The sequence below is a fragment of the Amblyomma mixtum genome, chromosome 3 (assembly GCF_055824585.1).
Source record: "Amblyomma mixtum isolate Tamu chromosome 3, ASM5582458v1, whole genome shotgun sequence".
Taxonomy (NCBI): Eukaryota; Metazoa; Arthropoda; class Arachnida; order Ixodida; family Ixodidae; genus Amblyomma; species Amblyomma mixtum.
In genome coordinates this window covers 207682205-207703964 of record NC_143014.1, presented here as the reverse complement: position 1 = coordinate 207703964, position 21760 = coordinate 207682205, and the positions used below count along the sequence as shown (strand labels likewise).

General features: G+C 45.8%; 1 protein-coding gene and 1 long non-coding RNA gene across 2 annotated transcripts; both read right to left on the bottom strand.

The window, feature by feature from the left end:
- Nucleotides 1-13033: 13033 nt before the first annotated feature.
- On the bottom strand, nucleotides 13034-17246 carry LOC149353460 (uncharacterized). The gene is made up of 5 exons (XR_016289583.1): nucleotides 16928-17246; nucleotides 15964-16123; nucleotides 15595-15706; nucleotides 15323-15384; nucleotides 13034-14768 (listed from the first exon to the last, which is right to left on the bottom strand). It is a non-coding gene; the product is annotated as an uncharacterized LOC149353460 (long non-coding RNA).
- On the bottom strand, nucleotides 16898-21382 carry LOC149353459 (uncharacterized). The gene is made up of 6 exons (XM_089575823.1): nucleotides 21295-21382; nucleotides 18629-18815; nucleotides 18084-18158; nucleotides 17536-17632; nucleotides 17246-17385; nucleotides 16898-17118 (listed from the first exon to the last, which is right to left on the bottom strand). The coding sequence occupies exons 2-6, from the start codon at nucleotides 18813-18815 to the stop codon at nucleotides 16898-16900; spliced, it is 720 nt and encodes a 239-aa protein (XP_089431949.1). The 5' UTR covers nucleotides 21295-21382.
- Nucleotides 21383-21760: the final 378 nt, after the last annotated feature.

The window sequence follows — 21760 nt, the reverse complement described above, 5'->3', positions numbered from 1 at the left end:
TTCCCTTTGAAGCGGAATCAGAGCCTCCGCTCCTGCTAGCCTCTGCTCGTGCTCGGAGAGCCTCAGTTTATCTCTGCATCTCCAGCACCCTGCGCGACGAACTCGCTTTGTCAAGCTCGTCCTCCTGACGACGGCGCTCATCCTCCTTGCGACAACGTCCGCGTTGCGCTATCCGCTCGTCGCACACAAATTGGCGAAGGGCTGCTCCCTCGAGACCCCACTGCTTTCCGCGGTAACTGGTCCCCATGGTGGGCACCTAATCACTGTACGTCATTTGCCGGCTGTGCGCTTGGATATGCGAGAACGGCAGTCTCGCAGCAATCGGCTCCCACTTATGACTGTACCCCTATCTGCAGTCCTGGCTGCTCATCGGAAAACGGGTCATCCCTTAAAGCCACCGACCGTGGGTCGGCTGCTTGTCGCGGTTCTGTCCGCGCAGCAACCCCGGCGTCACCATGATCCGCTGGGTCCCCTTCGGAGCACAACCGTCACCGTGCTGTCGACGCTAAAAGCCACACAGGAACACTAGGGTGTTGTGTAGGAGCACAGAGAAAGGAGCCCCGTCCGCTATAAATAAAGTTTTTGTTTCTGGTATATGTGGACATGTGTTCCTTTCCTGATCTTATCGTCTCTATGGACATTCAGTTGTTCGTCTTCTCTCTCTTCTCTGTTACCAACCCTGCTGTTCCCCTGACAGTTATTTTTCAACTTTCAACACATCAACGCCACGCGCACACTGCCAAAAGATTTTCACTTCAGACCTGTGCTTCAGGTCGTTAACAGCGAGTGATCGCCTCGCCATTAATCGGCATATTTTTCGTCGATGCAGGCCATCTCACTCCTTTCTCGACTCCAGGGGGCGCCTGTGCGCTCGCTCTTGAGCCCCTTCACACGCGCCGCCACGTACTGGCTCCGCCGAAGAAGAAGCCTTGCCTCCGAAGTGGAAGGACGTGTTTCCCATGGCGGCGTCCTCCGAAGCCAACCTTGCGTTGGCCTCGTTTTTCTTCACTTGGCAACGGACCAGCTGGAGCCGCCTGGTTAACTCCATCGACGCTACCTTCCGCCATCTCGACGCCAGGATGTCCAGGCGGCACTCCAGCAGGTTGGCCTGTGCGAAGCCTCCTCCGTGCTGCGGTACCTTCGCCACAGTGACGGCGGCCATCCGGGCATCCGACACAGCCAACGGACCCTGTGGCGGTATGTACGACGGCAGCGGGTTGACCGCCACGATGTCCACCGACCGCACTCTGCACACGGTCGCCCCCGCACCGACGACCACACCTGTCCACTGTAAAACCAGCGCACCTTCCAAGGACACTCCACAAGACGGCAAGGCCCATAACCAGGATGTCAAGGGGAGTCCCGCTTCCCATCGCATTTGGCATAGGCGAGCTGGATAACCTCAACGTAATAAATGCAAACTGTTTGCGATCAAATGAAAAATAAATAGGAGCGCAATGCTAGCTCTTGAGAGGAAGCAGAATGGTATCGGCTTTTATTATCACCCCACGCGACATGCTTGCTTCGACTAAGAGTTCGGCCCCCATTGATGTCGTGTTTCGTTTTGTAATCGCTACAGTGTGGCTCTGTTTCTTAGGCTTGCTGAATCAGATTAGATGCCCGGCTTCGCTTATTCGTCGGCGTACTGTGCACACGCGCAGTCTCGGCTCGCCCTTGTGCAGGTGACAACACCGCGCACGCAGCCCGTGCCTCGGGCTACCTTCGTCGTCATCGGGTGGAGCGCGCAGCACAACAAAATGCAGCGAGGCGCCCCGAAACCCTACTCGGGAAAGCATTCTAGACTTCGTCGTCCTCTCTCGCCAGTTTCCATCACACTTCGCCCGTCGATCTCTGCGACGTCATGAGGCGCAAGCAGTCTGTGGTCGACGCTGCATCGGGGACTTCGCTCTCTAAGTGAACCCAACGTAGTCGAGAACATCACGAAACACGAGTTGAGGAGGCCAGCGAAAAGCGATTTCGCCCATGTGCACGCGTATCGCTGCCCATGAAGCCGTAATTTGTATGTAGGCCACGGATATGGCGCAGAGCTTAAACGTTCTGAGGCATTCTCGTCAATATCTAACCTTGACCAATCATCGTCGTCACAAATTTCAACCTCAAACTCGTTATGCATAATAGTTTCGGTAATCATTTCGCAAACCAGCTAGCGCTGATCACTCGTCATACCAATGGTGTAAGTGCCCGTCAATTTCCGGACATTTTTTTTTCTTTTTCACATTTTCCTTTCATACATTTGCTGCCTCTTGTTCCTGCACGCAAAAGACCATTGCGAGGCAATAATCTGCTCGCTCCATATCAAACCACTCATTGGACACTTCTTTTCTTTCGGTCTCTTCAGTGTCTGTGAACAGTTTCTTTTGGCCTTTACATACATTACGAAAGTTACAGGTTGGTCGCTTCCCCCAGTGTTTCCTGACCTATGTGTACCTTCGCGACAACGCAGCGCGAAGGCGAGGCTCCCTGTGAGAAGAAAGCAGGAGCAAGACATCAGTGCGCTGGCCAGGACGCCGCGAGCCCGTCACTAGCACAAAAATTTTACTGCACTGTGAAACGCGACTTCAAGGCACACATAGATTCTTGTTTAAAGAGTTTACAAATTTACCTTACCGCAGATTACTAAGGTATTCTCCTTTAACAAGTATCTCCGACGGTTCCCATTCCAGGTCTCTCAATGCACCCTGTAAATAGGCGGTGAATACCATCTATCCTCCATTTTTATTTGTTACGTTGAGCTATGTATGGTTTGGTTCGGTTTATGGGGTTTAACGTCACAAAGCGACTAAGGCTATGAGAGACGCCGTAGTGGAGGGCTCCGGAAATTTCAACCACCTGGGGTTCTTTAACGTGCACTGACATCGCACAGTACACGGGCCTCTAGAATTTCTCCTCCAAAGAAATTCAACCGCCGCGGCCGGGATCGAACCCGCGTCTTTCGGGTCAGCGGCCGAGCACCATAACCACTGAGCCACCGCGGCGGCTTGAGCTATGTATGCTAAAGATATGCGACTACATACAACACAGAGCGATGTGAATTCGCAACCATCCAGTCAATGCACCCACCACGAAGGTGAATTTGTTCCTTCCTTTCAGATGCAACAAATTTTGTAGAAATCGCTTCAACGGTTTAAGAAGGAAATGTATTTTTCTGTTTTCATTTTTTTAGGCATGGCTGCCGGAGCTAGACATATTCGTTTCGAAGAGGGTTCATGAACATGCGCCATGTATCGCATCCTGAAAGCCTCGAAATGGATGCTGAACAAGTGGAAGATAAAGTGCGCGCTTGAAACAGCAGTCCCCCGTTGGCCCCGCTTCAGGTCGATCAGACCTGCTTGCAACGAGTTGCTGACACGCAGGCTGATCCCGTCTTCTATTACGACCATATCTTTCCGTCCCATGTAAAACACATGCCCGCAAAAATCCTAAATGGTCTTCTTGCTGGACGCTTACAGCATTTTCCTCATCATGCTGTTCTCTCCACTGATGCTTCCGGGAGCTGTGAGAAGGCGGCGATTGGGATATATTCACAGGATCTGGCTTTCAGCTATTCCGTTCGTATCCCTGATTATACTCCTGTATTCTTTGCACAGTTTTTGGCTTTCTGTTCGGCTCTTCTTAAAATTCCGAGGCATGTAGCACGGGAACTTACCCTTGGAGATTGCCTTTCAGTTTTAGTCTCTTTCCAATCTTCCGGCACCTCTCTATTGAGCCGTGCACAGTAAGGGAGGTCTGCTTTGGCTGGGTGGCTGGGTAACTGGTCATTCGGGTATCTATTTCAACGAGGTGGATGATTTATTGGCAAGGTCAGCTCTCACTGCCTCTGTAATCTATCCCGTACATCACCTCATTCTGCTGGAGACCTCCGGTTTCCAGCGGTTCCAACATATATCAGCCAGCTTGCGTGATCCATTGCTGAATACTGTGTATTTTCAACATTTAAAGTTCCCCTGGAATGTCCGATGGTGTAAGGCAAGGCTGTGTGAAGTGACCATGACGGTTTTGGGATGCAGAATCCCCCACCTAAACTTGTACTTACGCAGATGCGAGTTCACTACGACAAACATTTGTACCTCATGCAGCGAAGTTGAAACAACAGACCATTTTCTCCTCTTTTGCCAGCGGTTCGCATTTCAGAGAAAACAGTATTTGGTGGTCCCTCTATCGGGGTTAGGACTCCCTTTGTCTCTACCAGTTCTGCTCTCGTTTGGTGCGAGCGCCACAGGATTCTCGTTAAACACTGTTTGCGGCTACCATCATGATCACATTATTGCAACTGGTAGCTTACCCTGTTAACTCCATATAAAATTCCATTGCATATCCAAAAAGCTATTTTATTTTATTCCTGAAATATCTTATCTGATTAATTTATTTAAAAATTTCAACAATCAGTATATTTTCTAATTTTAGTCAATCTACTATTATACTTTGGTTTTGTTTTTTCCGCACATATACCTCGTTGGCATTCAAACCGTACCTTGTCCAATCCCTCCGCATGGGTATGTGCCATGTTTACTGTGGAGAAGAACAGCAGTGAGAATGCGGGCATGCGAAACAGCGGAATGATCGCCCTCGAAGACGAAAAAAGAGAGTGTAGAATAAGACAACGTATAGTGCTCAGGCTGCGCTATGGCTGTTCCACTATACCAGAAAAACTCGTCGAGACAATATTTATTTCTGCAGGTACCTAAGAGGCTTTAGACAGACACCGGCGTGCAAGACTGCGGGTTGGGAGGTGCTTTGAGACGTAGCACACCCCTCGAGTACTGCCAGGGAAATTCTAAATGAAATGAGACTGCTCCGGTTCTTTTATTGCGAAAGCAGTACTACGCCAGGTGTCGCCTCTTCGCGGTACCGCAGCCTGCCCTTCACGGTCGGTGGTCGGTCATGTGACTACTGACGTCATACCAGAGCGAGAGATGGGGCACCAAGTCGGCTCTTCAGGGCGCCGTGGCTAGAATTTCGCGGCCGGTCGACCACCTGCGAACGGCGGCAATTGATTGACGTCATACAAGTTGCAAGAGCTTGCAGGCCTTGCTGCGGTGATGGATGTGTGTTGCAGCGTGTGGTATGACGTCATCCACAGACATCCAGGCGCTATCGGGTGTAGAGAAAAGTAGCGCCTGCTTGCCGGTTCTTCGGTATAGCTATGGAAGACTTCGGACGCGAGTCAAGATTCTTGTGTTGTGGCGTTTCATGTCATGGGCTGCGCTGGATTAAGGGGGGGTCTGAGGAGGCTGCAGCCCAGGGCCTCACCTGCGGCAGTAGGAGAGGGGGGCCATTTATTCTAACCTGCTTAGTATAGGAACCACGGACAATGGAACTTCGAGCGCCACATATGAAGCGAGAAAACCAGAACGAGGAGACGAGCCCCCACCTGATGTAACTTCGTTTAGCCAAATCGGTCGGGGACAGCTTGTCGAGCTGCAAAAATAGGAATCCCCCGCCACCCCGCTAGGGCCCCTTTTGCTTACGAAACGATGTGCGTTCGTTTACGGATTGTGGAGGGGTTTTCGTGGTTTCCTGTCAATCCGCCCGTCCACTGGCGTCTGAAGGTGTAGTGTTGAAGGTGTAGTGTACTAGAGAATCCTGGCGTCGGCATAACATCCGCTTTTACAGAGCGGCGAGGCGGAATTCCCACCTCGGCGCCAAGCATTCCGTTAGAGTTGCTTTCTTAATGCGCTAAAAATCCAGTACTTTTAAAGCCACAAATATATCTGCTAATATGCAATGTGGTGCTTGATGTGAAAAGTACTTGCTCTCAGACCTTTGCATGGCAGGAAATGCAACCGTTTTGTGTCGCAGCGGGGTAGGAAAAACGAAACCAGAATGTGCAGCGGCGTTTGAAGCGGCGTCTACGTGTGAGAGTATCATATGCAGATGGTTGAGTTAATAAACGTGCGCAGTAGAATGATCCTCTCAGCTACACCGGTGGATTGTTCGAGTTCAAGTTTCGCACAGGTATGGCATTTGGCCGTCAAAATTTTTTTTATGCAACATCGGGTTTTTTTCTTTAGCTTTCAGTTCAAAAGCAAGTCAGGCAGTGCTAGCTTCTTGGAAGTCCCCCAGTTTCACTTCGTCCTCCCGCAGCCACTAGGAACGTGAAACACTTGTTTATGGGTTTATGTTTAGGTTTATGGGCTTTAACGTCCCAAATCAAGTCCGGCTATGCGGGACACCTTAGTATTTCGCCTCCAGCGAAATGCGATAGCCGCGACCAGGGCAGTTATTTTGTTCTTACTTTTTTCTTGGGATTGGTCTCGTAGAGCCAGGTGAAAATTTTTAATTTTTGTGGAAATTAAAGGTGCCTCACTTCTAGGCGGTCAACTCAACCGCGTCTTGAGTTGAGCGAGCAAGGTGTGAATGAAAGGGGAGAATGAGGTGCCGTAGCGGAGGCCTCCGGAATAATTTCTACCACCTGGGGATCTTTAACCAGCTCCGACATCGCACAGCACGTGGGCGCCTTTTCGCATTTCGCCTCCATGAAAACGCAGCCACCGTTGGGCTGGGTTTGAACTCCAGTACTTGGCTCAGCAGCCAAGCACGCTAACCACTGAGCCAGGACTTAATTTCTGCTACTCAAACGTAACCCACGAGGGCAGTGAAAAGTTCATCGTGTAATCAGAATAATTTTAATAACTTTTAATATTACTCTCTCGGGTCACTAATTAACGAGTGTTTCTATTTCTTAGTCGCTGCCGGGGTACCCAGATCAGCTGTAGGAAGCAAGGAAGCTGCTCAGCCTGCTTTTTTTTATGCGTTAGCAGTAAAACAGTGCTGCAAACGAAAACCTGTCTGTCGGCTTGTGTACGGCGTCACTGAAAGAGGAGAGGAGAAGACGCGCGCTTCAATGCAGCCCCGCAAGTTGTCGGTCGGCACACGTGGCCTTCCATGGCGTTCGGCGCTCGGCCACGGACCGACACGTGTCGAGCGTCCAAGAATCGCGTTGCGTTTTGCGAGCTGTAAAACTAATGCTAATGCGTTACTGTTCCATGAATCCCGTTTATCGCACTTCGCTTTTTAAAATTTGGTAGAATTAAACTGAAAACTTGGGTATATTCCAGTAGTGTAGCAGGGGGCGGGGGGTCAGTAAAGGGAAAGGGAGAGGGGCCTACATGCGCATTAGCCCAGGGCCCCCATTTTTCGTAATCCGGCCCTGTTCAAGGTGGGTTCAGACGAGCGGACCGGATCGCGGATGGTCCGCGCGCGTCAGCGCTCTCCGCGCGCCACGTGACGGGAACGTCACGGCTCTGAGCGACCTTGAGCGGGCGGCGCAGACTTTTTCGGGCCCGGATCGCGGACCGAGTGAAAAAGACGAGCGCCTTTTTCAGTCCGCGCAGACTGGGATTGTTTTTGCTCTTTTTTGCTTCTAGGTGCGCTCGCCTGGCTAGCTATCCTGAATGAAGTCAGCTTTGCTCCGTGCCGGCGCATTTCGTTTTAGCGCGCTTTTCGCCCAATTTGCAGCTCCTGCGCGGCACTGTGTGTCCTGCTTTTCGTGTTTCGCTCACTGCGCTGTTCACTCCGCGTATGCTGCACTGCGTCGTACTGTGTATTTGAGCGTGTGCGTAAATGCCCGCTTTGCTTTGTTGTTTCTTCTAATTTGAGTGAATTTGGAAAGAAGGCACTCAGTGAGCCAGTATCTGGTAAAACTGCTCTCGACTCAGCCGCAGCAAGCGTTTGTACTCTTCGGGTCGCATTCAAGTAGGTCCTCGTACAGCAGGTCCTGCATGCCCAAGCACTTTTTTTCCAACCATTACTTTGCCCAACATAACAGTTTTTAGCCACGAAAGCTTCCTCCTCGTCCTCAGACGCTTCAATGGCTACAGCCAGTGCGGCGAGACGACGTTTTATCTTGGCGTTCATGTTGAAACTCTCGGCAGCTGAGTTTTCGAAGCCACGCAAACAGCGCAAGCACGCCGTGGGCGAGAGGACGCGCGGATTTTCCGCTGCGCTCGTGTGAATTCTCGACGTCCGGACCGTCTCCCGGAGCTTGGTCACACGTCACGATAACCGCGCTGACGCGCGCGGACCATCCGCGATCCGGTCCGCTCGTCTGAACCCACCTTCATGGGCACACGCGGACATTAGCAATGTGCACCACCCATAAGCGAAACACATAGCGTAGCCAAGGGGATATTGCTTTCTCAATTACCTAGGCTTAACCAAAGCTAAGCCCCAGCAATTTGTTTTCAATAACGTTCACCAGTGCCCTTTGCGCGGTCGCTCTCCGCAAAGAACATGAGCTACGCGCGTCAATACAACAATTTTTGTTCAACTAATCGCTAATGATATTTTCGGAGCCTGAGCCAAGGAGTGAGACGACGACAACGAGGAAAGAGTTGCAGCCCACCGTTGACGTAACGTGCCATTTTTCTCAATATTTCTCCGCTGCGCTGACATCCTCTCACATAATGAATAAGAAACATCAATAAAGTCCCAAACGTATACCCATCTAGAGACTTTACTAATCAATGTGCTGTATTGGAATCACGACCGAAGCACCTAGACGACGAAACCTCTTTCTTCTCCTCTCCTTCCTCCCGATTGCGGAGTAGCTGGCCAGATATTCTTTTCAGCCAACCTCGCTGCCCTTGCAATCAATAAACTCTTCTATATATCCCATTTGCAGAATTTCACGCGAGGTCCAAGCCTAGCAGCATTAGAAAATACACTCGGAACGAAAATAAGTCAATGTGATAAGCGACGAAGAAAGCGAAGAAGTTCTTTTGTGCTATATTTGCTGACACCTTAAAGGGGCCGTGAAACACTGCTTGGGGGATACCGGCTATACTTCAGGTGGGTTCTTTATGTCACACAGATGCTGACTTAAAAAGAATTACAGGAATCGATGCACAGGAACGGGAGTTATTCAGTGAAGAAATTTCAAAATACAAGCAAACAAAACGCTGCCCTCAACTCGATTTTGGCGGGGCTTCCCACTCCTATTTCGCTCTCCCAATGACGGAACCTGGCGCAGCCAATCAAAACAGCCAGCCAGAGCACGTCGCGGAAGTTTGTACTCCATGGTTACCTGCTCTCTGTAACTCGTTCTTGCTGCCAGAGTGCCCCTGGTGGCGTATTTTTATTTTACTTGCTTTGCAGGGCTTTTATCTAAGACAAACAAGTTGTTTTTGTTGATCTAATATAAAACGCAGACAGGTGACAAAATGTGTCTCTATTTATTCACACAATTTGCAGTATATTTACTGTTTGTCCGATCATCAAGCTCGCGCCAGGTGATGTCATATCCGCTGATAAAAACCCGCCACTGTGTGGCGACACCATCAGAGCCATGAATTTGTTTTTGGGAGGACACTAAAATATTAATAAACGGAATATACGCGGCATTACCGACGCTAATAGCACCATTATAACTCACCGTATGCAATCAACAGGCAAAACAGTTAACTAAGATTGTGTTTCTGGGCCCCTTTAAACTAGATCACCAGATAGTTTGCCCTGATATTGTGATTTTGCAACTGTTGGGCTTGTGAAAGTTGGCACCCAGGCAACCACGGATATCCGTAGTACGTACGATTAAGATCCGAATCTCCAGTGCCAGGCGGGATGTCCGTAGGCCATCCCTACGGTCCGAGGGACATTCGTTATCGGATTGCTGGGGGATATCCGCGGATCATAGAGTCATAGAGTTTCTTACTATTACCTAGAGGGAAAGCTGGCAAGCCGTCTATGGGAGTTTGCATGGAGACCCCACGTGACCACCTCAGCCACCATGGGCGCTCAAAGCATCATGGGGCGGTGAGCTACTTGTTGCGGAACTGTAACTTTTGGCCAAAAAATAATAAAAAAATAAAGCTGTTTGATAGCTACAAACGTCCTAACATTCAATATCTTGTCTAATGATTGCAACAAACGAGCAGAAAAGCATTTAAGTGCAAAGTTTGCCTAAAACAAGACATGACTAGCTTTCCTATTGGCCAAATGATGAACACTAAAAAAACTAATATTTCGTAATTAACAGGCGCACTTTTAAAAGTAAATATGTTTTAAAAAAAAATGTTGTTGTTTAGATACTTTAAGAGGTTTTTTAATGGCATTTCGGAAGAGTAAAACCTTTTATTGGCGTCGTGTGTCGTCGCGTCTTCACTACTATGGCTTTTGCACACTGCGTTCGCGCGAAAGTCGTCTGCGCACACACGAACTACGTTTTCGGAATTAAATGCCTTAGTACTGCCACTCTGTGTTCCCGAAAAACTACGACTGTGCCGCAACAAGTAGCTCACCGCCCCATGATGCTTTGAGCGTCCATGTTGGCTGAAGTGCAGCGCCGCCAGCTTTCCCTCTAGGTAGTAGTAAGAAACTCTATGCATAGAGTTTCTTACTATTACCTAGAGGGAAAGCTGGCGGACCGTCTATGAAAGTTTGCATGGCGACCCCTCGAGACCACTTCAGCCACCATGGGGGCTCAAAGCATCATGGGGCGGTGAGCTACTTGTTGCGGAACTGCAACTTTTGGCCAAAAAATAATAAAAAAATAAAGCTGTTTGATAACTACAAACGTCCTAACATTCAATATCTTGTCTAATGATTGCAACAAACGAGCAGAAAAGCATTTAAGTGCAAAGTTTGCCCAAAATAAGAGACGACTCGCTCTCCTATTGGCCGAGTGTTGAACACTATAAAAACTAATATTTTGTAATTAACAGGTGCACTTTTAAAAGTAAATATGTTTTAAAAAAAATGTTGTTGCTTAAACACTATAAAAGGGTTTTTAGTGGCATTTCGAAAAAGTGAAACCTTTTATTGGCGTCGTGTGCTATTGCGGTTTCTCTACTATGGTTTTTGCACACTGCGTTCGCGCCAAAGTCGTCTGCGCACAGACGAACAGCGTTTTTGGAATGAAACATCTTAGTAATGACACTCCGTGTTCCTGAAAAACTACGACTGTCTCGCAACAAGTAGCTCACCGCCCCATGATGCTTTGAGCGTCCATGGTGGCCATGGAGGTAAAAAAACTAGGAGGGAGTGCGCTCCTACCTCCATGTCTTTACCTCCATGTCTGCAAGCCATCCTCCTCTGACGCCGCTGCCGAGGGCCCTTTTGCGCACTGACTCATGGGAAATAGGCCCTCCTCCACAGTTACCAGACTGCCAGCCAGCGGTGCTTTTTAGTGAACGTCCGTGCTCCGAAGTAGCGCAGCGCAGCGCTTTGGCGGAATGCGTACCGAGCTCGAGGTTGTCTGCAGGCTCCGCGTCTCTGTTGATTACACTCTTGAGTTTTTGGGTGCACTGTAGAAAACTGCGGGTAAACTTTTCATCAAAGGGTGCGGCCGCGACCTCGTCACTGTTCAACTGTGGTTCATAAAGAGAATGGAGAGGAATTCCTTTCGTCGTTATACACACATACGGAGCGTTTATTTCAGCGCATGCTATGAGCGGAGAACTCGAGAGTAGGCGAAGAAACGAGCCTCTAAAAAAGGGCGCAGCGGCTTCCAGAGCGCTCACGGCGGACGGACGTGTTGAACGAGCGCTCCGGCGCGCTGCGCAAGATTCTATTTCTCGGGCAGGCGGACTTCGGCTCGCCCATGGGCCCTCCGTTCTCCGCTATTCTCAAGGCACAAGTCGTGCCGAATACGCGCGCGCACATAGGCGGTTCCGACGTGAAATTCAGCAGTGAAGTATTTCTCTCTCTCTCGCTGTCGAGAGAGAGTGCCGGCGGCTTTACGTCTGCCCCTGCGCGGGGTCTCCCGGCCACTGCGCACAATCACTTATGGTGTCTTCGGCTGACGGCACTCGTGGAGTTTTCTACGCACTCGTGCGGTACCCCACGTTCGGCTGGATGCCACTGGTGCACTGCCGTACATTCGGGTGGGACGAGCACGACACGCGTGCGTGCCACCGCGCCACCGTGGAGACCGACGGTGGAGCGCGGTGCAATCTCGTCGTGCAGCGTGCGCTAGCAGACGACGCTGTTCACGCTCGTTGGTTGACGCAGAATCGACGAAGAGGAAAAACGGACGAAGAATTACAAGTAGGCACATTTTTAAAAAATGTTGAATATTACAGCAGCTGCAATGCATTTATTCGCGCTGAAATCACGCAGCCACCGGCCGGCAAAGCCATGTGCCTTCCGTTATGAGGAAATTAAAGGTTTGTCAACATTTTTAGTCTTGCAAGTTCTGCCTTGGCTCTTGCAGCGAACGGCATATGCTGTTCATCCGGCATGCCTGCACTTTATAACATCGAACTATTTGCCAACGTATGCGCAGGTTAAAGGATATCAATAAAGCGACAATGTGGGGCGCTAGCGGATTGAGAATCACCTGCTGATATTTTCGAAAGTTACTCTATCTGAAGCTCTAAAGGCGTATGCATCGAAACCGGCAAGTATAACGCCTTGGTGTGGTGTCTTACAAAGTTGCGCCCCGATGATTAATCGAGTATCTCACGAGCAGGCTCGTGGGTCCCGCGTTTCCCGCCGATTCTATCAATTAACGCCTGTTTCAAGCGCGGTACTGCATTGTTCTGAAGAGGCTGTTGCTAATTGTACAAACTGTTGACTGCGCTCGTTGGCGTCGGCCGCTCATAGGAATAGCCTCTGAGATTATCGAGGGTCTCGGAGGCCTCGGTTAACAGACGGCAGGAAGAGCAACGGCACTCTGCGAGTGTTTCGCAAGTTCAGCTGATGTGCAAGCCCAGGAAACGCAAAGTCATCTTCAAGACATCTAGTTCTTGGCTAGTTTAGCCAAGCAGGCTGGCTACAAGCCATCATCTTCAAGCCATTAGCTGCTATTAGCCGGCTTCAAGCTCGGCTTTTTTTGTGCTAACGCTCCCTCCAATATGGTCTTGAAGACGTCTCAGTAAGCTTCGGCCAAGAATATCAGTAGGTATTGCAGACCTGCACTCAAATGGCCTTATTCAATGCCTGCCTGATTCGTAGCGCTTACTGGAATATTATTTTGCAGGCCATCCATGCAGAAATACTGAATTATTAGGAATTCTGAGTTTCGGGTGGAATCAATGTACTGGTTTTAACCATGCTGCAGAATCGTCTCATCAGTTGAGCATATGGTGAATGTCACGCTTAAAAGCATGTCAACCAATGTTAAGACCAGTAATATATTTATTGAAATTCACAAATACAAAAGGTGTAAATTTTTCACTTGGACTTTCAGTGAACATAGAAAAACAAAATGGTCAGGTAGTTCAAAATTCAAAACTATAGAACTGCTCAGACATTGCAAAATTACAAATAATACAGCAGGTTTCAATATGTGACCAACAAATAGAGTTGAAAACAAACAAATGCACAACTAGTTAAAACAGCTACATTAAAAATAAACACACAGGCCTTACTGTCACTAGAAGACTTGTCACCAGAAATTTCCATAACCAGGATACAAAAAAATGACCTGTTCACTCTTAACACACAAAAAAACCACTTCAATATGATATAGCATCAAAGCCATAAACAACGACAAACGATGGTACTGCCACCAGAACATTCAATGACTAGAAAGTGCAAAAATTTAGTTGCAAATTATATAGATGACCAAACACAAATACATACAACTGGTGTGGAATTGTTCACATAACTCAATGGCAACAAATAATGATCAAGTTCTCCTAAATTCAAAAATATAGAACTGCTCAGGCATTGCAAAATTACAAATAAATACAGCAAGTTTCAATATGTGACCAGTACTTTCACCTAATGATGCAAAACAAATAGTTGAAAATGAACAAATATAGAACTAGTTAAAAACTGCTAAATTACAAATAAACACTGGCGTCACTGTCACAGGAACTTTCAGTGACTAGAAGACTTGTCGCCAGAAATTTCAATAACAAGGGTACACAAAATTTGAGCAGTTCAAACTTTACACATTAAAAACCACTTCAATATGACATAGCATCAAAACTACAAACAAAGACGAATGATGTTGCTGTCACCAAAACATTCAAAGACTAGAGTGCACAAAAATTTATCCTAAAATTACTAAAGATGGTCAAACATTAATACAACTGGTGTAAAATTGTCCACGGAACTTTCAATGGCTACAAGATAATAATGAAGTTCTCCAAAATTCAGAACTAGAAAACTGTTTATGAACTGCAAAATTACAAATCCAGCAGGTCTCATTATGTGACCAGTACTTTCACTAAAAAAATGCAAAACAAATCAAGTTGAGAATGAACACACAGAGAATTAGTTAGATTGCTAAATTACAAATAAACACAGGTGTAACTGTCATGGGAACGTTCAGCGACTAGAAGACTGTTGCCAGAAATGTCCATAACCAGGATACAAAAAATTTGAGCAGTTCAAACTTTACACATTAAAAACCACTTCAATGTGGCATAGCATCAAAACTACAAACAAAGACGAATGATGTTGCTGTCACCAAAACATTCAAAGACTAGAGTGCACAAATATTTATCTTAAAATTACTAAAGATGGTCAAACATTAATACAACTGGTGTAAAATTGTCCACGGAACTTTCAATGGCTACAAGATAATGATGAAGTTCTCCAAAATTCACAAACAGAAAACTGCTTATGAACTGCAGAATTACAAATAAATATACACATCTAAAAGTCACCAAAACATTCAGTCAATAGATGATACAAAACAAACTGAATTAAAATTTAAATGCAAAGTTATAAAATTGTCACTGCAACTTTGAGAGACCCGCTGAATGAGTAGAATGGAGGACACACGAGTCGAGCACACCATCTTTGGATATCGCCAGATTTTTGTGAGCTGTGCAGCTGGCTCAGAAGCTGTTACTCTGAAATACATATTAAAAAATTATGGCTGTGTCTAGCATGAAATAACAAAATAAAAAGCCTATGCCCCTTTCAAATGAAATGCAATGCTTAACTTTTTTGAGCCATTAACTTGATTCATTACTGACTGAAAAAACTATGGAGATGAAAATGCTGAACAGACGCTAGATGTGTAAGATATAAAGTTTGCAATTAAGCTTATTCATCAAAGCGCACTCAAGTGTTACTAAGGTCTTCCTGCACCAGTAAATATTACTAACCAATGCTGTCAAGGTGCTCCCGCAACAGCGAGAAACAGCACTCTGGAGCCACAAAGAGAAGTTTACAGTGAGCTCCATGGTACCAGTGGCCATAAAAAAATATTAGTTTTACTATTTATTCGGCTTAATCACAATCATTGTCAAATAGACATCACTGCAAAACTGTGATCAGGTCCACTGAATTATCGCTTCAACGCCATAAGCCAGATTTTATTTGTGCTAATATGAAACTTTTGGCCGATAGTACCACATTCATTATACATGCAGTTGACAGCTTCGTAGCAGGAAGCACTCACCTGATTGCCCTCCCAATGTTACTGGTTCTTCCAGCTGGACACTTGTTGCATCACAATGCTGCCTGAACAAAAATGCACCAATTGAAAACTTGTTTTTAGTTCTACCCAAACCAGTGATGTAGAGAGCCATATTCATGTAAAGTAACCAACAATTTTCAAAATCTCGCTTACACCATTGGTTCATACAAAGGCACACACACACACACAAATGTGATTATCATAACTGTATGTTACACTGCATCCTTAAACAGAATTATGAATGGACAAATTACCTTCTAGAAGCTGCCATCACCCTCAGTGTGCAGTTCTTCAGCCACCCGGCTGCTGCTTGCTGTATCATATGGGAATCGGCGGAGACATAGCGCCTGTCCATTCGTATCGATTCTGGAAATAAACACTTTACTGGAAGAAAACTGTGCGGGCACGGTTGAACAGGTTATATGAAAAGCCTTAGTGGCTCATGCTACGATATGAACTCCAGTGTGACTAAATAGTAACACTGTTTTGGCAATAAGAATATAACAATCACTCATTTTATGTTAATTTTTCAAATTCAAGGTAATTGTGCAGGCCTTACTGGCATACTAATAGGAAGGAACTAGTATTCATGCACCATTTGTAAAAGCCTACCAAATACACACCTTCAATCACGCCAAAGACAAGCAGGTCCTTCAAGCTTCTTTTGCCCCGCTGTCCGAAAACGCTGAACATCCTCCCCACTTCGTCAGTGAAAACTGTGCGCAAGATGTTTGCAGTCAGCGTTCTTATGTTCTTTCCACCTATTAGTGAAAGCCTCCGTGCCTGCAACAAATATATTGAATGATATTCCACAGAGTAAAACAAAAAAAAAACACTATTAATATATAGTTTGAGAGCATATCTTTCCATATAAATGAGTGAACCATTGCTTTGGCCATGTAGTGCTTGCCTCAATGCAGTGAAGGCTGAACCCAGTTTAAATTTATATTTGAAAATTGAAAAAGCATATCTCAGATGATGGCAGCTTTCCACTGCATCTGTTATTGGTTCTCTTAGCATTCCCTTAAATTATATACAGCATTTTATGGCCATGGCCTAACCCCATAAAAATATTTTTCCTTCCGTAAATTTCACAAAATAACTTTCATCAACTATGATATACAGTACTGCCAGCAGCCATGTATAAGTGTAAGGATTTTTCAAAGAAAAAAAAAGTCACTGTTGCTACCATTCTTGCAGCAGTGCAGCTGTCAATCAGTGTGAGCTCTGATGAGCCTCAGAGGGTGACGAATTGGTTCTTGCACTGCACTGCTTGGTCCAGTGGTGCCACCAACATACCATTTCATACCACTTCAGCACTTTGTTGTCCTTTGCTTTTCAAAGTTTTCCTTCTCATGAACACTTTCCAGCCGTGGCATGCATGCCAAGGATACTGAGCTTTGTTAGTTCAATCCAGATTGCGAGAACTGGCTTAATATGAATTGTGAAACTCTGCGTTTCTCACTATGAAGTGATAAATCCAGCCCTTACATGACACATTGGGTAATGCATTACAATAGCAAATGTATTTTGTGCATTCCAAAAGCTCTCACTCAGTCAGCCATAGAAAGTGTCACGTTCGCTTACCAAGCTGATTCTTGTTGCCTTGTCGTTAGCAATCTGGGACTCCAGATCATTTACATCATCTTCGTTTTTTAGAGGCAACTCTAAACGAAGGCCATCACTGTTGTCATCTTTTGTGTTTGTAAGCAATTTGAGGATCTTTTCGTTTTGCTGTTTGATGTGTTGAATTTCCTTTAGCAGGATGTATGTTGCATCTGAAAAAGAAACACCTTTCAATGTACACTTCACAATGTTAACTATGCTTGAATCCGCCCATCATAAGAATTTAGTGAGCATGTGAATGTAAGGTAACCCTAACTAGAGAGCATGAGCTGTACCTACCTTTAGAACAACTTTCACTGCTTGGCCTTTCAGCCATGGTTTCTTCAAAGCCTGAAGCATAACGGGCGCGTGTTTTTGGACTGTGGGTACTTTTCTTTGCAAACACCATGGGACCATGCACAGGGGCACATCTTTTGGGGCTGCAAACCATGACAATGTGCAAAAATCAGGAAGTCAGCAATCCAGTTCTGCTAGTTAGCAATAAATACAAAAAATTGCAAAAATGCATTTTCTTTCAAATGACAAGAGCATCAAAACTTAAGCAATGTGATCATCACAAAGAGATTCACCTTGGCGGCTTGCAAGGCATTCCTTCAAGCTCACTTTCATCTTCTTCACTGCTTGACAAAACTCTGAGAACTTTTCGTCGCTTGCCACGTCCTCTGTCTGAAAGGTGAGAACTATTTGCTTAGGCAGCCATGAGGTGCACGAGAAGGGGTTTGAATATTAAATTAACAATGCTTACAAGATGCTGCCACTAAGATTTACGCCAACCATCAATACCTAATAACAAACAATAACCCACAGCATGGGAGTAAACATTCCAGCCTTTCTTGAAAACTACAACTGACAAATTATAGGTGTAACCCTTAAAAACAAAGATAAAACAAGATATTTCTAGCATTACCATCTTGTAAAGTATTCCATTTCTTTCAAGCAAGCATTATACAGTTCTTTAGAGGCACAAACACTTACATTCTCTCAACGCTTTGAAGACCTAAAATACCATCGGGTGTTTTTGTTACCATAATCTGTGCTTAAACACACATTAATATAAAAGACAAAATGTCTGATGCAGTGCTTAAAGAACACACTGCATATAATTTTTTAATCCTACCTTCATCTGCAGATGTTTGAATATCATCAGTGGCTTCAGCCCGAGCCAGGAGTGCACGCGCAGTCTTGTATGTAGCTAGAATACAGACAAAAACATTGCTTGCTTAATTAGCCGGTATTACACAAAGTACAAAGTTCTGCTCTAACTTAAACTATGGTGCTGTTTCATTGAATCAGCCTCTGCAAGGTGCTGTCATTGCCCATCAATAGTTGTTTCTAATGCCTTAACTGATACTTATGGTAATTATGGCTTAGACCAACCCCATTACAGTTCAGAGTCAATGCCACTAAGCCACAGCAGCAGTCCTGTTAGGAAGCTGTTGGATGCAGTTGCAAACTAATAAGTGAAGGTCGACCATCTTGTTTCAACGGCCATTTTAATCTGGGAGACCAATCCAAAAATTTCATCAAGACAGTGTTACGTGAACTCTGGCCTCTTTTCAATCATTTTCCCTTAGAATAACATCACTTGTGTTGCAGTCACATCAACAACAGTGGGAATGCAAATGAGCAGGTTAGAAAAAAAATGGGAAGCAAGCAACTTACACTCCAGACGAAGGACAATAATCTTGTGGCGAGAATATGATGCATCCGGAGTCTGCATGCGCTCAGCAGCTTTGCTTATGGTTTTGGAGTTTGCATGGCTAGGCCACAAGCAGTCCTCTCCATCAACCCAGTTTGTGGGTACAACAGCAACTGTGTCATCACTGGCAAATCGCACCACTGCATACATCTGTTGATGAAAGTCGTTAGTGCCACCCACAGGCTTTCACTTAGGATCATGCTTTTGGGAGCATTAACATCAAAGTATAGTTTCTGAACATGCATTAAAAAACATTTCACTTTGTTTTACAATATGTACAGAACATAAGTGTTCACTCTTCAAATACACGAGGTCCATCTAGAGCACACAGAGTATTGGGTGAAGCTAAAACATGGCACCTTGTAAACTTAAACTGAAATCTAAACATTGCACAGATTATGAAAAATTAATAGTATCTATTGTAAAAAATCAAACAAGTTGTCCAACACACGTTGAAACAGTGATATCTCCTAATGGTACTACAGTCCAAAAGCTAAAAATGGGTTTCTGAATGAAGAAGTGGTAGCACAACATAAGTATTAGGCTCGCTCTGATGGGGAAAAAGGACACATTTGCATTTTACGTCAGTTAGGTGCCACGCCATAACATGAGATAGGTTCTGAACGACAAGGATGCCCAGTTCAGAAGAAATAATAGCCTTGAAAACATAGGATCTGAGGACTGAAACTTTTGGCCTATTACAACTTCTTGACCATCACTGTCAAATGCAAAGTTAGAGGCAAGTACTACACTGCTGTCCGAAAGCATACAACAATTGTCACCAAAGCTGCCTTTTAGAGTGAACGTTTCAAATACTGCAGCACGATGTTGAGGACCTTTGAATGTTGGCAGCAGTGGGCCATCAGCATGTGGTTCCTTTAAGACCACACCAGAAAAGGACGCAGTTCCTTTTGCTGCAAAGAGTTCACCATTGCTCATTTTTTCGTGAATTCGATTAGCAACTTCCTCAAGGGGTTTTTTTCCACTTCGGACTAGCCTTTTCAAACTATGAAGAAAACTTTCTCCAGCAAAAGCACTGTATGTGTCTAGGCAACCATGCAACAGGACATCATCTGCCAGATGAATCAGCCCATGAACGTTATAGCTCATGTGACGGTGGCCATACAATCTGTGCACATAATTTACAAAGTAACACAATAAGTCTTTTGCGAATCTGTTCAGGGAGATGCATAAAGAAGGGCTAGCCAATATTCGTACAGCAACATGGAGAACAATAAAATGCTCATAACTCTTACGAGGTAAAACAAGCTTCAGAACAATGGGGCCTGCATAGAGAAGAAAAGTACGCAACTCAGTTGCTTTCCAGCGATCAAGGTGTTTTAAAGACCGCAGTGGGCGAGCAAACTCCAGGCACCAGCAACTTTTCAGAGCCAGCAAGGACTCTGAAAGCTGTGCAACAGCAGAAGCTGACAGGCGATGGGGCAGCTCACCTCTTACCCACAACAACAGAAACTTTTTGGTGACTCCTATGCATACCAGGTGCATATAGTCCAAAGGAAAAGTTGAGATTAATCCAATGGGAAGCTTCTCAAGGACAGTGCTGCCAACATGGTGCTCTTTCTGAGTTTTGCGAGCAAAGTCGTCATCTGTGCGAAGGGGTGCATTTGTGCTAGCAAAAACAACCCTCTGATCTACAAATTCTCCTTTTTCAGTGCACTTAGTGCAGCTGAAATAACCAGAGTGAGTCTTCACATATAGCACAAAGGCTCGCGCAGGGGCATCGCATACAAAAGCTCTAATTTCTATCGTGAATTTTCTTCCCTTTACACAAAGTCCATTCTGATACAGACTGTACATTTCATCAACAAATGGAGTCAGAAAGGTGTCTGCTGACTCTGGCTTTGACTCACCGTGGTAGCAGCCAACAACAAATACGTTGTTGTTTGAAACTCCCTCTGCACGACATAAGATAGGCCAGAACTGACTCGTAGAGCTTTTTGTTAAAGGAATTCCATCAATGAAAAATGTAAGCTTGAGACATGATGGTGCCGCTGAAATGTCCACAAGTGCCTTAAGCAGAGTCGTCAGACTGGTTTCTACTCCTATATGTACATAACTCCCTGGTGACACAGAAATAATATTATGTTTTCTGGGTGTTCCGAGCAACGCCCTGGCATCCGAAGGCAAACTAGCAAAGCATGGACAACAGTCGTGCGTTTTCAGTTTCTTTAAGAGGTCACTGACAGCCTTGTGTCCCACCCCATTTCGTACTGCCCACCTTGTCAAAAAGTCCTTCATGCTTTCGTGACCTTTCTCATCTGAGCAGACAACACCAGAACTGCCAGGACAATCTTCACTGTGAACAATGTCAGGCACGGCAGACACTTCTGTTTCGCATATCTCCAGACAGTCGGAATCGGGACTGGAACTGTCTCCTCGTTCTTGATTAACTGTGGATGGGTCACTTGACACAGAAAACACATTCGCACTGATAGCTTGGGACTGTGAACATCTCGGCACCGACCCTTGCTGGGAAAGGTTCGCCGAAACCGATTCCTCGAACGACGGTTCGGCCATCGAACGTAGGCGCCGACGCTTCTGCCAGCGAGACAGTTCATCGAAGCCTTTAGTGCGCCTCGAAGACATAAGAAAAAGTTGAAAACTCTACCTTTTGCACTCGCAGTCTTGACGAGCCACCGCAAACAAAAGCACAGCGAACCTTCCAACGGAGCCAATGGCCATGCTTCGCTCGCTTCTCGACAGATTTTGGCGGGAAGCGTGGGGTCGCTCGCAGCGCCGCCAGCGCCGGCTCTACACATGTTTTCAATGCCATCCGTTTATTAAAACGCACATGCTCAAAATTTTGTGTAGCAAAATTTTTACTTCTAAAAATATAATAACAAGATTTACTTATTATCTTTATGCAGCTATATACTTCAAGAGCAATAAACGTAGGTATGATGGCGCTCCTGCAATTTTTGAAAAGATGGCGGGAAAACGTGTGACTCTCGCACTACGCAAAGTACGCATAGAAAGCATCAGCGTTTCTATATAAGTGCAAGCCGCACGTCACAATTGCCTTAATTTACCCTTCCCTGCAAGATTTCTTAAGCGCCACGTACATTCGTGATCCA